We start from the raw sequence: 13,468 nt of genomic DNA on the forward strand, positions 1-13,468 counted from the left end.
GGCCATTTGCACTCAAAAAACCCAAATCTTTAAATATAATCAATCCTAAGAAAAAAAGAAGAGTATTTTCAGTTGTCACTTTTAAATATTATTCTATCATGAAAACTCTTGGTTTCTATTTAGGTATAGATTTCATTGCTAATTGAATTTCTTTATAGTTAACCCCAAGTGTTGCTCATAGATATCTCATCCTACTTCAGAAATAAAAATGCAAATATCTGCTATAATTGTTAGAGCTGAAATGTTAGAGACCTGTTATAGCATAGCAGAGATAAGGTTCTTCAGAGTAACTTTTATTAAGCCAGTTTGGAAAATAGCTTAGGCCTGACCAAGCTGATCATTACCTACTTCAGTGGCACCTGTTGTAAGTTCCCACGTTTTTCTGTTTAACAGAATCTCTGAATTTGAAGGAGCTCATGGACATTCAATGATCACTTAGTACTGCAGAGTAATCAAGAGAACTACCTCAGTGTTGTTACTATAATTTTTATTTGTTGAGTTTTATTTCAGTACTTAAACTTTGGCACTGTGATGGTGTTTTGAAGTCTTATGTTCTCAGAATCCTTTTTCCCTTCTCAGAGTTTTGAAGCTAACTGAAATAGAAAATAATAGTTTTCAGCATCAGATCTCTGAAGATTTTGTCATTTTGGCCGACAGGGAGAACAATAAAGTAAGTCAAGAGTACTTTAAAATCCTTTGTATATCATTGTCTTTCTGTAGAAGACTATAATATGCTAATATATTTGCCTTTGAGTGTAGCGGAAAACAACAGCACAGCCCTATAAAAGTCTGTTCATTTTGTCTACATGGGTAGCCAGTTTTAACCCCATGTACATTTGAGATTTAAAGAAAGTTGACTATATTGAGTTTCTCTTTTGCTTATTTCTGTTTCTTTTCTGAGTTTCCTTTTAAGTTTTTATTGATGAATTATCAACCTTTGGGTCTAATTAATTGTGCAAACTTAAATTTAATTGGGGTAATATATAAATCTTTAAAAATCACATACCATACTTTAACTCCAGATGGTACTTTTCTTTTAGTGTATAAATTAAGACCACAAAGAAAATTATGGGGAGGGAAGTATCTAAAACAGATCCACTTTTTATTTGCTGTACTGTATACTAAGGCAAAAGTCAGGTGAATGAGCCAGCTAATCTATAATCTTTTAAATAATTTATTTTTTTGCCCATTCTGGCATTTTAGCCATTAAAAACTTTAATGAAGTATTTTTGAGCCAGGCATAGTGGCTCACACCTGTAATCCCAGCACTTTGGAAGGCCAAGTCAGACAGATTGCTTGAGTTCAGGCGTTCGAGACCAGCCTGGGTGACATGGTGTAACCCTGTCTCTACAAAAAGTAGAAAATTAGCCAGGCATGGTGGTACATGCCTGTAGTCCCAGCTACTTGGGAGGCTGAGCTGGGAGGATCGCTTGAGCCTGGGAGACAGAGGATGCAGTGAGCCAAGATTGTACCACTGCAGTGAGGCAAAATCGCACCACTGCACTCCAGCCTAGGCAACAGAATGAGACCCTGTCTCAAAATATGAAACGGAGGATCAGAAATCTGATTCAGAATTTTCTCAGTTGAGGAAATAATTGTGGATGCGGGAGAAGGGTTGGTAAGTTTTACCAAATTTGTTAATACAATTTTACTTTTGACTGCATGTAATAGAACTTGTCATATCTTTTTATTTCTTTCCATATGATAGAATGAAAATGTACTCACTGTTACAGCTTCTGGACGGGTGGTAAAAAAAAGTTTTAACCTTCTGGATGATGACCCAGAACAAGAGGTATTGCTTTGGCCAGAGATGGCAAACCAAACCAGTGTGTCCTTGCATTGTGAATTTCATATTAATATTTCCCCATACCCTGGGGTAGAGGCTGGGGTTGAGGGGTTCCAGGCAGGCCAGTTGGTTGGGGTTGTGCATGCTATTTCAACCAGTGCAACCCCACCATCCTCTCTTTTCATATTGTAATTATTCTTAAAGTTTTATTTGCAGAAAAGTTGTTCATAGGACCAAAATAATTTGAAAACAGTTAGCTTATTGTTTTGTTTTGTTTTGTTGATGTGTATATTTTCTAGGGAAATCTCTTAAGGGAAAATTCTTGAGTTATATCCTGATGACTTTATGGGTTTTGCCTTATTTTTTACTTGCTAGACTTGAATATGTTTGTTAATGCCCATAGGTCAGAGGAAGAGGATGTGAGGGTGTGATAAATCAGTTCAGCTCTTATCTTCAAGTTGACTTTATGAGTCACTGAGCTAAAACATTTTTATCCCCTTCCTTTAAAGAAGCATTGGAAGTATTTATGAAATCAACTGAATGATCATGCCTTAAATATATAAACCATTGCCTAAATTCTAAATCCATTTAGACTATCTAACTATATTATTTGTATGACCATTTTTAGGTAGAAACATTAGAGTGGCCTTCTAAGGACAGTTTTTGAACTTCTTTTAAAATATGTTAGAGGTGGCCCAATATGTAGCAGTTCTCCAAAAAACACACAAAAAATTATTATTTTGGACCATACACACCTATTGAGAACAAAGAAGAAAGCAACATACTCTGCATATAAAACCGTATTCCAGAAAGATGTACTAAAATTTCCAAAAGGTAGCATAATTCATTCAGAGGGGAGAGGTGGTAGCTAAACGAGAGATGCTCTATATCATGAGATTAAAAAACAAAATATTTTAGCCTGTAAAGGAAAAGTTTGAAGAAATTGTGACTAAAATCTATAAAATCACTGACACCAAGGCAAGAAGTCACCCTTTGAAGTTTGACCATGGTAAGGTGAAGGCAAAAAGGAAATAACATAAAAGTACATTTTAATAATCAAAGGTGATAAATCCATATAAATTTTTATGTATTAAGGTGGCAAAGGCAGAAAATGTCAGTGTATTAGAGAGCAGTTGACCAAACATAGGCGAAGAATTAGTGCGTAGTGATTGAGAGAAACATGCTATGCCTGTCTTTAAAGTTGATGCCAGGCATTCAGCCAAGATGTACCTTCCTGTGGTCCATTCCTGGATGGTTGGGCACTGATCTGCTTTCCCTGCAAGGTTTTTGAAATCTTGGGTTTTCTTCTTTGAGACACAGTTCTGGGATTTTTCTCTTTTTACCATAGCTAACCCTTTTGTCCCAGTCCTGTTCTGTGGGTTGGATTTCATTTCCTAATAGTCTTCCTCAAGAATAAGCAGCCATTTTTGCTTTATTTAAAAAACCAAAAGGATTTTTTTTAAAGGTGGTAAAAAATCGTAAATAGTGTATGATGGGTTATCCATCCTTCTAGAAATGACTATGTTTTTCTAGTGTGAGAAATTTGAGAGCTCAGTGAGCAGTCTTCAGGTTTCAGAACTGAGCTTCATGTGTTTAGTCCTGTCCAGGAATCAGCAAACACACTTGTGAGAGGCAGCAGTTGAATACTCTTTTAAATTTAGAGAAGCTCTGATTTGCTGTCACCGTAGAGAATTTCAGTTATACTTTGAGATCTACATAGACTTGGTTTTGTTTATCAAATCTGTAGGATACTGCTTACTTCTTGAAAATCTTGGAGCTGATGTTTTACTAGGCATATAAATAGATACATTTCTACCTATTATTCTTCCCATTAATTCATTCTTCTCATTTTTGTAAGTAATGGAATACTTAAACTATAAATGCAGAAATAAGCCTACCTGAATAACTGGATTTTGCCCCTTTCCCTCTATTTTATCTGTCTATCCCAAAGACTTTCAAAATTGTGGACTATGAAGATGAGTTAGATTTGCTTTCTGTGGTAGCGGTTACTCAAATAGACGCTGAAGGAAAAGCTCACCTGGATTTCCACTGTAATGAATATGGAACTTTACTTAAAAGCATTCCACTAGTGGAGTCATGGGATGTGGTAAGTAGAGTCCATGGAATACAAAGTTGTAAACCTTTTCTTTATAGGTGCCGTTTATTAGAACAGATGTTACTGTGTTCATGTCAGTCCAGACTCACCTATGCCAATGACCACGTGAAAGAGGTTATTGTCCTATATACAGAACAAAAGAGTACTTCTTAAGCCTTCCTCCCCTTGGCACCAGTGGCCTTAAAGATAAAACTTCATGTGTTTTCCTGAGACTTATTGTCTCTTTCCTTACCCTAGTCTTTGATTTTCTTTCAATTAAAAATTTGGAAAAATTTTTTAAAATAAGAGAATACAGTAATAAATCCAGACAGTTATTTAATAGAGACCGTATCTAAGTATGTAGGATTCCCAGGTACTCTTGAATACATTTGTCTGATATTTCAACTATTATAGAATGTCAAAGTTATAAGGAACAATAGACACTATTTTATCCAGGTCTTGTTTTATCAGTGGAGAACCTGGGAAGTTTGGCAATTCATACATGATCACACAATAAGATAGATAGTAGCAGTGTTGGCAATAGAATCTGGGTATTTAGACTCCCGAGTCCAGAGTTCTTTCTATTCTCTATATTTTGTAGAATGCCTTTTCTTGTTAATAATATGCATATCCACAAATAATGAAAAATAAACCTCTTTCTAGCAACTATTTTCTTCTAAGTGTATATTTGAAGATCCCTAGCATAGGTACTGTGACATTTTAGTAACACAGTAGTGAATATGGCTGTGTGAAAAGGAGAGTCCATATGATTGTGTTTTTGTTACAGACATATAGCCATGAAGTCTACTTTGACAGAGACTTAGTGCTACACATAGAGCAGAAACCCAACAGAGTCTTCAGCTGCTATGTTTACCAGATGGTATGTAACACTGCAGAAGAAGAAGAAACCATAAACAGAAGCTGTTAAAAAGAGTGAGATAATTGTAACCTAAGAGACTTTTAGCCAAACACCCCAGCAGCTGTGTCCAATCCATTTTATTATCTGCATGGCACATTCTCCAATATTTTCCCAAAAAGTCTTGTGTTGACTTCAGATAACTATGACTTCTTTTTTAAACTCTTCCTATAAAAGATGGTGAGGACATCATTTTTTGTAAAGGTTTTTTAGAGTACTGTTCCAAGAAGTTTAGTGTTTTGCAGCTTTGAGCTAGGTGGTAATGCAAATATAAAATGCTGGGAAAAGAAAAGGACAGGTTAATTCCAATTGTTGAGGAGTAAGTCATTGATGGGATGGGTCGTTGATGGGTTCTTAAAGGATGGTTTGGAATTTTGTTTTTTAAGGCTAGGAAAGACAGGGAGAGACAAAAGTAAACATGCAGCAAGAAACCACATACCCTCTATACCAAACTTTGCTTAAGGATGAGAAATGAGATGTGTTATGTGAGAACATTATTTTGAGCCCAAAATATGTCATCACAGGTTTTTAAAATCTTATACATGTATTTATATGTGTTTTGTATTTGTATATTGTATCAGGAATTGGTTCTAGTTCCCAAATTATCTTTTCTTCCTTGGTTTTGTTCTCCTGGCTTGATGTTCACATTGAATAGTTGGTTGTGTTTCTATATAGACTAATGTAAAAGATTCCAAGCAAACCTTAAGTGAAATTTTTTTCTGATATGCATCCTGTTTAGCTCTTAATGTATCTAAGGATGTTCTCATCTCACCATTCTATTCATTTAGTGAGTTTTCTGATCTTGTTTAGGCAATATTTTGATACTTATGCAGTGAGATAAAGGTACCCTTGCCTGCACTAGTTCTGTTTCCTGTAGAAGAATAGATAAGGTCCCAGGAGGAGTTCTTACTAGCTTGGGAGTTGCCTGATTAACCAGAGAAAATTTTGGCTTACTTATGAAACAAGCATTATTTCTTCTTTGTTAGGAAAGATCTAAATATGATCCTTGAACTTTAATAATCATTCTTTAGAATGTTAAATAAAGGCAACCCAATTAAAGGGAGAGAATGTTTCTTTGTGCTTCCTGTTTGAGAAATTCAGTTGCTTCCATTTCGCATGTTCTGCACATTTCTCTGATTTAACCTCAAAAGAATAATTAGTAATAAAGGAAGGAAACAGCAGCAACAATCATTGCTGATTCAAGTTTAAAGTTAAAATATGGAATTTTTAGCTTGGATGATTTACATTAAAATCTTTCCATTTTTTCCTTCAGTTTTGGCTTGATGCCATGTTAAGAATGATGTGAATTCTTCCCAGTTCTGCCCTGGTGCTAGACATTGCCCCAAACTTTCAATTAGACACTAGCTAAATAGTCCTACTCAGTAAACTTACATCTTGAAAAATAAGACCAGTAAGAGGACAGGGAAAGTACTAAAGAAAGAAACCAATGTTGTGTGAGTTTCAAAGCAGATGCAAGGCTGTGTAAAAGTAGAATGTTCATTCTCCATTTCCAAGAGTGTTTCAGAATAGGATGTCTTAAGACTTCAATCAGGTCAGAGATTTTTTTTTTTTTTAGGTGATTATTGAGTTTCTCCTTCTCCTTTTAAGTCATCACCTTCTTTTTATGAAATGATAGTAAGGAACTCATCTGCTCTGAAAGGCATTTGAGAAATATCTGAGACTCCTGGCTGCTTTTTTGCTGGGGGTAGAGGGTAGACTACTTCTCATCTATATATAACTTACCACTAAGAAACCCCCAACATGTCACCATTGCCTAAATCTAACTAGACCAGGGTCCAGAGGCCATCCAGGCCAGGCAGGAAATGTACCTCATGTGAAAGACAGTAAGGAGTTGTGGGCAGTGTAACAGGAGAGCGATGCTCCAACTAAAAGGAGGAGCTGCTACTGCTTAGTTTCAGCCAGTTGCAACAGTATGTGGGAATATAGGCTGCATGATTGTTAACAAGATAGGTGGTAAAAATATGCCAAAAGATACAGAAGATAGCAAAGAATGTGGGAAATTTGAATACCACATATAGCAAGAGACAATGAAGCATGCTTCCTAGCTCGCCAGAGTGTCACACAGCTGCTCATTCTGCCACCTGCCAGACATTAATGTCTTCCTGCCCTACATAAACCCCCTCTTTACCTGACTATTTTAATTCGAGATGCTAGCTACGTGCCCACCTACTTAACAGGTACTAGTGACAGGTACAAAACATTATGGGTAACAATTCTGAGTGTTTAATGCAAGCCCAGGTGAAGCAGGGTAGCTTCTATCAGGTGCAGATGTTAAGCTGAAAAGAGGTACATTCTGCATTGCACTCCTGGATCTGAGTTTCTGTATTCTCAGAGCATCGATGCAGCAAGCTTATTGTTCCTTAATTTTTTACAATATTTATCACAACTCTGGGAGAAAACAAAACAAACCCTATCCTATTTACTATTTGTGCTCCCTAGTGAAGAGATATTGCTCTGTTTAGACAAATTGAGGCACTTCACATTCTTCCACCAATTGAAAGTTTTGTGTCTTACAGTTCTTTTTTTTTAATAATACATTTATTGAGTACTTTCTATCTACTAGTCACTGTGATACAGTATAAGTAAAATGGGTTGTCTTATTTAATATTCAAAATAACCACATTAAGTATGAACTGCCGTTATCTTCCCACTTTGTACAAATGAGGAAAGTGAGGCTTACAGAAGTTAACTGGCCCAGGGTCCCACAACTAATAAGTGCAGAGGTGGGAAGCAGAACCAGATTTGTTCGGCATAAACTTGTGCCCAATTTCCTCCAAAGCTCTCAAAAGGCAATGTGTGTTATTTTATCCCATATATAGCATACCAACAACTATAATACTGGGTATATAGGAAAATGCTTAATAATTGTTTTTTACTGATTATTCAATGTCTAAATTTTGAACAAATTTGGGTAAGATACAAGTCACACATAAATTGACAGAAAATGTAGTTCTTCATTCAGTGGTTAGCAGTCATTAAAAGGTACTTTCCCTTTGTGGTGATAATAAAATGAGTATTAGTAGTTAGTCTTCATATTATTTGGCTTCCTTATTAATAATTTTTATATTTTCTTCTCCTTCTTACCATGTTCACATGTATCATCCATCTTTTGGAATCCCAGGGAGCTAATTTCTGGTCCCTATGTTGCTATCAAATCTGTATCTTGCAGAAAGAATAATTTATTTCAAACAAGGGACATACAATAGAAAGATAAGATCTACTTAGGTCTTTTTCCCATCATTTTATTATGAAAAATTTTCAAACATACAGTAAAGTTGAAAGAATTTTATAGTAAATACTGAAATACTGACCACAGGGATTCTACATCTTACTCTACTTGTTTTGTTATTTTCCTATCCAGCATACTTTTTGATGGATTCCAAAATAAATTGCAGTTGCTGATACACTTCCCCCTAGTACTTCAGCTGCATATTATTAACTAAAGTTTAGTATTTATTTAGTTTTTAATTTTTTTGATTTAAGATTTACCTGCAATAAAATGCACAAATCTCAAGTATAAATTTACTGAGTTCTTGCAGACATATACACCTGTGTAACCCAAACCCTTTCCAAAATTTAGAACATTGCAGTCATCTTCAGAAAGTTTCCTAAATCCTTCTCCCAGTCTATCCCCTCCCCACCCCTCAGGTATAACTACTGTTCTCATTCTTTTATGTCAAAGGTTAAATTTACCTGTTCTAAAACTTCATATAAGTGAAATTATACAAAATGTAATGCTTCTTTCACTTAGCATAGTGTTTTTGAGATTTATTCATGTTGTTGTATGTGTCAGTGGTTCATTTCTTTTTATTGCTGAGTATTCTTTTGTATGACTATGTCACACAGTTTGTTTATCTTTCTGTTGATGGACACCGGGCTCTTTCTGCTTTTTTTTTACTGTTATGAATAAAGCTGCTATGAACATTCTTAGACAATTCTTTTGTGAACACATGTCTTTATTTCTCTTGGGTAAATATCTGGGGATGGAATTTTCAAGTCCTTGGGTAGGTGTATGTTTAGTTTAATAAGAAACTGCCAGTCCTTTTTCCCAAAGGATTATACAATTTTACATGCCTGCAACAATGTAGGAGACTTCCACTTGCTCCACACATTCTCCAACATTTGTGGTTGTTAGTCTTCTTTATCTTAGTATTTATGCTGGGTGTGTAATCATTTCTAGTTGATAACTCAGATTGTTTCTACTTGTGGTTAGCAACCCTCTTGTCAACTTGACCTCCTTCCTTCCCCGGGAACTGCTGAAAACATTCTTTGTGATAATAGTTAAGATACCCCAAAACTCAGCTTGAATTATTCTTTCTCAAACATGGGATACATTGCTTATCAAAGAACCCTGATTCCTTTAATGGAGATTATAGTTGGGAACAACCTGGGTTCTAAGGACGTGTGTTTCACATGACTACTGGAGCTGGACAAAATGGCACTGGAGAAGAGGTCACAGCAGTCATTGTAATAAAAGCAGAAAGGTGACTTTTTTCTTTAAAAGTTATGAGTTCATGTTTTCATAAACGTGATAACAGGTGAAATCAGGTGATTTTTTTTTCTAATATGAAAGCATATTAAACAAGCTGTATCTTTTTCTCACTAACTGTAGTATTCTAGGCTGGATATGTTGTGATAGCAAATTAGTATATTCAAATTTTAGAAGTGTACAAAATTTCAGAAGTATTTATTTATTTATACTCTTTTTGACTCTCTATTCAAGTGTCTTAGAATTTGTGCCAAAGTTTGCAGGTTCAGTTCCTTTCCTCATTATAACCTGAGTCCTATATAAGGGTAAGGGTGGGAAGAAGGGGGACTCTCAGCCTCCTATATGGGCACATTAAAAAACACCATGCTCTGAACACTAGGCTCTCAGATAGAACCCACTGAGATTAACAGACAATAGCAAGGAAAGGTAGGATTGAGATCAGCAAAAGCCTGTAAGATTTGTCTGATACTCTCCTTTAACTCTTTGTTTTCATGGATACAAGTGTTATTCCTGATTAGAGACAACATTGAATTTGAGTTTCATAAAGAATTTTGGCTACACTTTTTTTTCTCAGAATTAGAATAACCAACTTTGCAAAGGTGGTAAATCCAGTTAAAAGATGTCAGCAAATAAAATCAAATTATTACTTAGAATTATCAGAGATCTTTAAATTTTCTTTATAGACTTATTGAGGTATAATTGATGTGCAGTAAACTGCAGTTCTTTTTTTGAGACAGTCTCGCTGTGTCACCCAGGCTGGAGTGCAGTGGCGCAATCTCAGCTCATTCCAGCCTCTGCCTCCCGGATTCAAGAGATTCTCATGCCTCAGCCTCCCAAGTAGCTGGGACGACAGGTGTGCGCCGTCATGCCCAGCTAATTTTTCTATTTCTAGTAGAGATGGGGTTTCACCATGTTGGCCAAGCTAGTCTCAAACTCCTGAGCTCAAGTGATCCACCCACCTTGGCCTCCCAAAGTGCTGGGATTACAGGTGCCCAACCAAAATCTTCAGCCCTTAAAAAAAAAATTATATATATATATATGGAGAGAGAGAAAGTCTTACTATGTTATGTTGTCGAGGCTGTTCTCAGACTCCTGGGCTCAAGCAGTTCTCCTTCCTCGGTCTCCCAAAGTGCTGAGATTACAGGCGTGAGCCACCACACCTGGCCAAAGGCACAAATATTAACAGACTCAAATTATCTTCTTCCCAGGACTTACAACCTTGAAGAAGCTCTGGGCATGTTGCCAGCCTCTCCCAATCTTATCTCAGTTCAGAAGGATCATATACTGGATAAAATTCTATCGAAAGTACTTCATATCTAATAAATTATGTCTAAAGTTAGTTAATACCTGCTCTGACCTAGTTAATGCCTTGAACCTATTTTAGTTCAATGTACTTTGAAACCTTGAATCACCATGGAAGTGATGAAACTTCTAGTTAACAAAATTCATAAAGATAACAGTCGGTGAAAGTGAAATTCATACTCAGTACACTCTACCTGCCCAGATAATATGCATCTACAAATTGACCTCTTAAGTGAAATTTTCAAAAGAGAATTACTTACCAATAATTTAGCAAATTTTTTTTTGCCGTATAGCATTTACAAGCAAATGCTCTGTAACAATAAATGTTTTATGGCTCAAGTATTTTTTATTTTCTCTTAAAAGGGTATGTGCTCAAGCAGACAGCCATTTTCGAATCCTATTCTAAACACCACTTGTGTTTTTGAAAAGCACAAGCTCCAAAGGCACAGCTTTTCAAGTTTTACCTGTTACAAGACTAGTTAAAGAAACAAGACTAGTTAAAGCATGTTAAAAGAATTGCACTTTAAAAGCCATTATAACACTTAATTTTCCTGTCTCTAATCTGTCTCCCTCTCTTTAAAGAGCAAAACCAGTGGGAATTAAAGGAATCCCCAATCCCTACCTCATCTAAAACCTCAGCTATTACACAATATCTGCTTGACGATGTGCTGAATCCAATGTAGACTTGAAGAGGTCCTTCGGCCTCACTGCCACACCTAATAGAACATCCCAAATGTCCCATTCTCAGAGTTTGTCTTGGTCTGCCCTACCAGCTGGAATCATGATCCAGTAGTTTCCTCTTTCAATTTCTGTAGAAAGTCTTGAGTGCCTCTGCCCCTCTGGAGTGATCACAGAATTTATTGTCCAAACCCAGACACTTTTGAAAGTGAAAGGAGATACCAATAATCATTATGTCTGGACAACAGGCACGAACCAAGCCTATTCTGAGCAAAAGGGAATATATGGTCACCCCAGCTAGAGCTAATAAAAGTAACCAGGAAATCGTAAATCTGCCCATTTACAGATTATTATTTCTTTTCAATCTGGTATGCCAGACTTCCCATAATCAGTCAAAGGGGTAATGGACATAGTCCATTGAAACAATTTTCCATTTTTATCTACAAATCATTTACAGTCTTTTCTGCCAAGGGTGGTCCTATTGCTGCCCTGGCATTCCAGGATCATATTTTCTCCTGCAGTGCATCTATGTCTCCCTCAAATTAACCTAGGCTTTAAGGTCTGGGGTCTTTGTATTAGTCTCATTTCTGACACCAATTTGTATTGTCAAACAGGAAAGTGATATAAAGTAATACAAAAACACTAACAGGATGGGAAACATTTCTATAATAGAAAAGTATATGAAATGTACAGAGATGATCCCAAAAATGACAGAACACCACAGCATGCTGGAGGCACAGGGTTTACAAATTCTCACTAGGTTATATAGCTGACGATGTTACCCGTTACGCAGAGTGATGTTCATCCAGGCATGAGCTACTCAATTTTGCTCTGTTACAGGGAATTTTATACTTTCCTGGTTCTAGAGACTCTTTTAAGTGCCACCTGTTCACCAGGTACAACTAGTACAAAGCAATCTCAGCACATGCCTGTTTTTACTGTGAGACTATATAAGATGAAGTCTAATTTCCTGGTTTTTTTCTTGTTGATTTTTTTCAGACGGGGTCTCGCTCTGTCACCCAGGCTATAGTGCAGTGGCACGATCTTAGCTCACTGCAAGCTCCACCTCCCAGGTTCACACCATTCTCCTGCCTCAGCCTCCTGAGTAGCTGGGACTACAAGCGCCCGTGACCATGCCCAGCTAATTTTTTTTATTTTTACTAGAGACGGGTTTCACTGTGTTAGCCAGGATGGTCTTGATCTCCTGACCTTGTGATCCGCCCGCCTCGGTCTCCCAAAGTGCTGGGATTACAGGCGTGAGCCACCGTGCCCGACCCTAATTTCCTAGATTTAATATCCCTTAGCAGGCCTAGACTTCCCCATACCTATCTGGAGTCCATTTATACAAGTCCAGTGTTGCCAGGTCTTGCAATTTTTTTAGTGGTAGAAATCTTGATTTATGTTAAATGTTCAAATTTTTAAATGACAGCCCTTAATTAGAATATTAAAATATTGCACAAGCCAAACAAAATTAATCTGCAAGCTTCTCTCCAGCATACTCATGGGCTGTATACCTAGCAAGGGCCAAGTGTGTTTATTTCTAAACCTCTTTTTGCCAGTTATGTGTGTTATTATAATTATATATTTATGACTTTACCCATGAAATGTGATTAAAAATTTGCTTTTTATTTTAAAAAGATTGAGTACTTTGGAAAGACTCGCTAAAATTGGGTCACTAGAAATTGCTGTCAAATGCAGTGTGTTCAAAATAGTTGTAAAAGATTGAGAGATGTCTTAGCTTGGGTTCCCCCAAAAGGAGACCCTGAGGCAAAAGCTTATATGCTACCTCCTTGGTAAGGAGTGAAATCTCAGAGAGCAAAAATGGGGGGTAAGCAGAGTGAAGCAGACCTAGAAGGAAACCCATTATGAGGATGTGACATCAAGCTGGCCACCAATAAGTGCAATGAAATGCTTAATCTTGTGGTCACACCTCTGAGAAACCACATAAACCACACCTCCAAACAGTATGTGTGAGATGGGTTGGGAAGAATTTATGATTTCTCAGCTCTTATCTGCCACTCCTCAAAGATTCACCCCAGAACATAATCTCTCCTGAATTTTCAGATTGCCCAAGGCAGAATTCACCTTGACATCAGTGGACAGGCAGCAAGGAGGACTCAGAGCAACATGACGTACATGAAGTACTGTTGGCTTGGCAGGTCTTGCCAGCTGGAAGTTCAG

The 13,468-nt window shown here is 36.8% G+C and overlaps 1 protein-coding gene across 2 annotated transcripts in view; it reads left to right on the forward strand.

Moving 5' to 3' along the window:
- Positions 1–8,753, forward strand: part of DCAF17 (DDB1 and CUL4 associated factor 17) — a 52,190-nt gene extending 43,437 nt beyond the window's left edge. The window contains exons 11-14 of one of the 2 annotated variants that reach the window (XM_025405333.1): positions 580–670; positions 1,709–1,792; positions 3,738–3,893; positions 4,669–8,753. In XM_025405333.1, coding sequence (XP_025261118.1) covers positions 580–670; positions 1,709–1,792; positions 3,738–3,893; positions 4,669–4,809 — 472 coding nt within the window. In that variant the 3' untranslated portion in view covers positions 4,810–8,753. The remainder of the gene's footprint in view (positions 1–579; positions 671–1,708; positions 1,793–3,737; positions 3,894–4,668) is intronic. The other variant, XM_025405334.1, reaches the window with a different exon arrangement.
- Positions 8,754–13,468: the final 4,715 nt, after the last annotated feature.

The sequence above is a fragment of the Theropithecus gelada genome, chromosome 12 (assembly GCF_003255815.1).
Source record: "Theropithecus gelada isolate Dixy chromosome 12, Tgel_1.0, whole genome shotgun sequence".
In the NCBI taxonomy this organism is placed as follows: domain Eukaryota; kingdom Metazoa; phylum Chordata; class Mammalia; order Primates; family Cercopithecidae; genus Theropithecus; species Theropithecus gelada.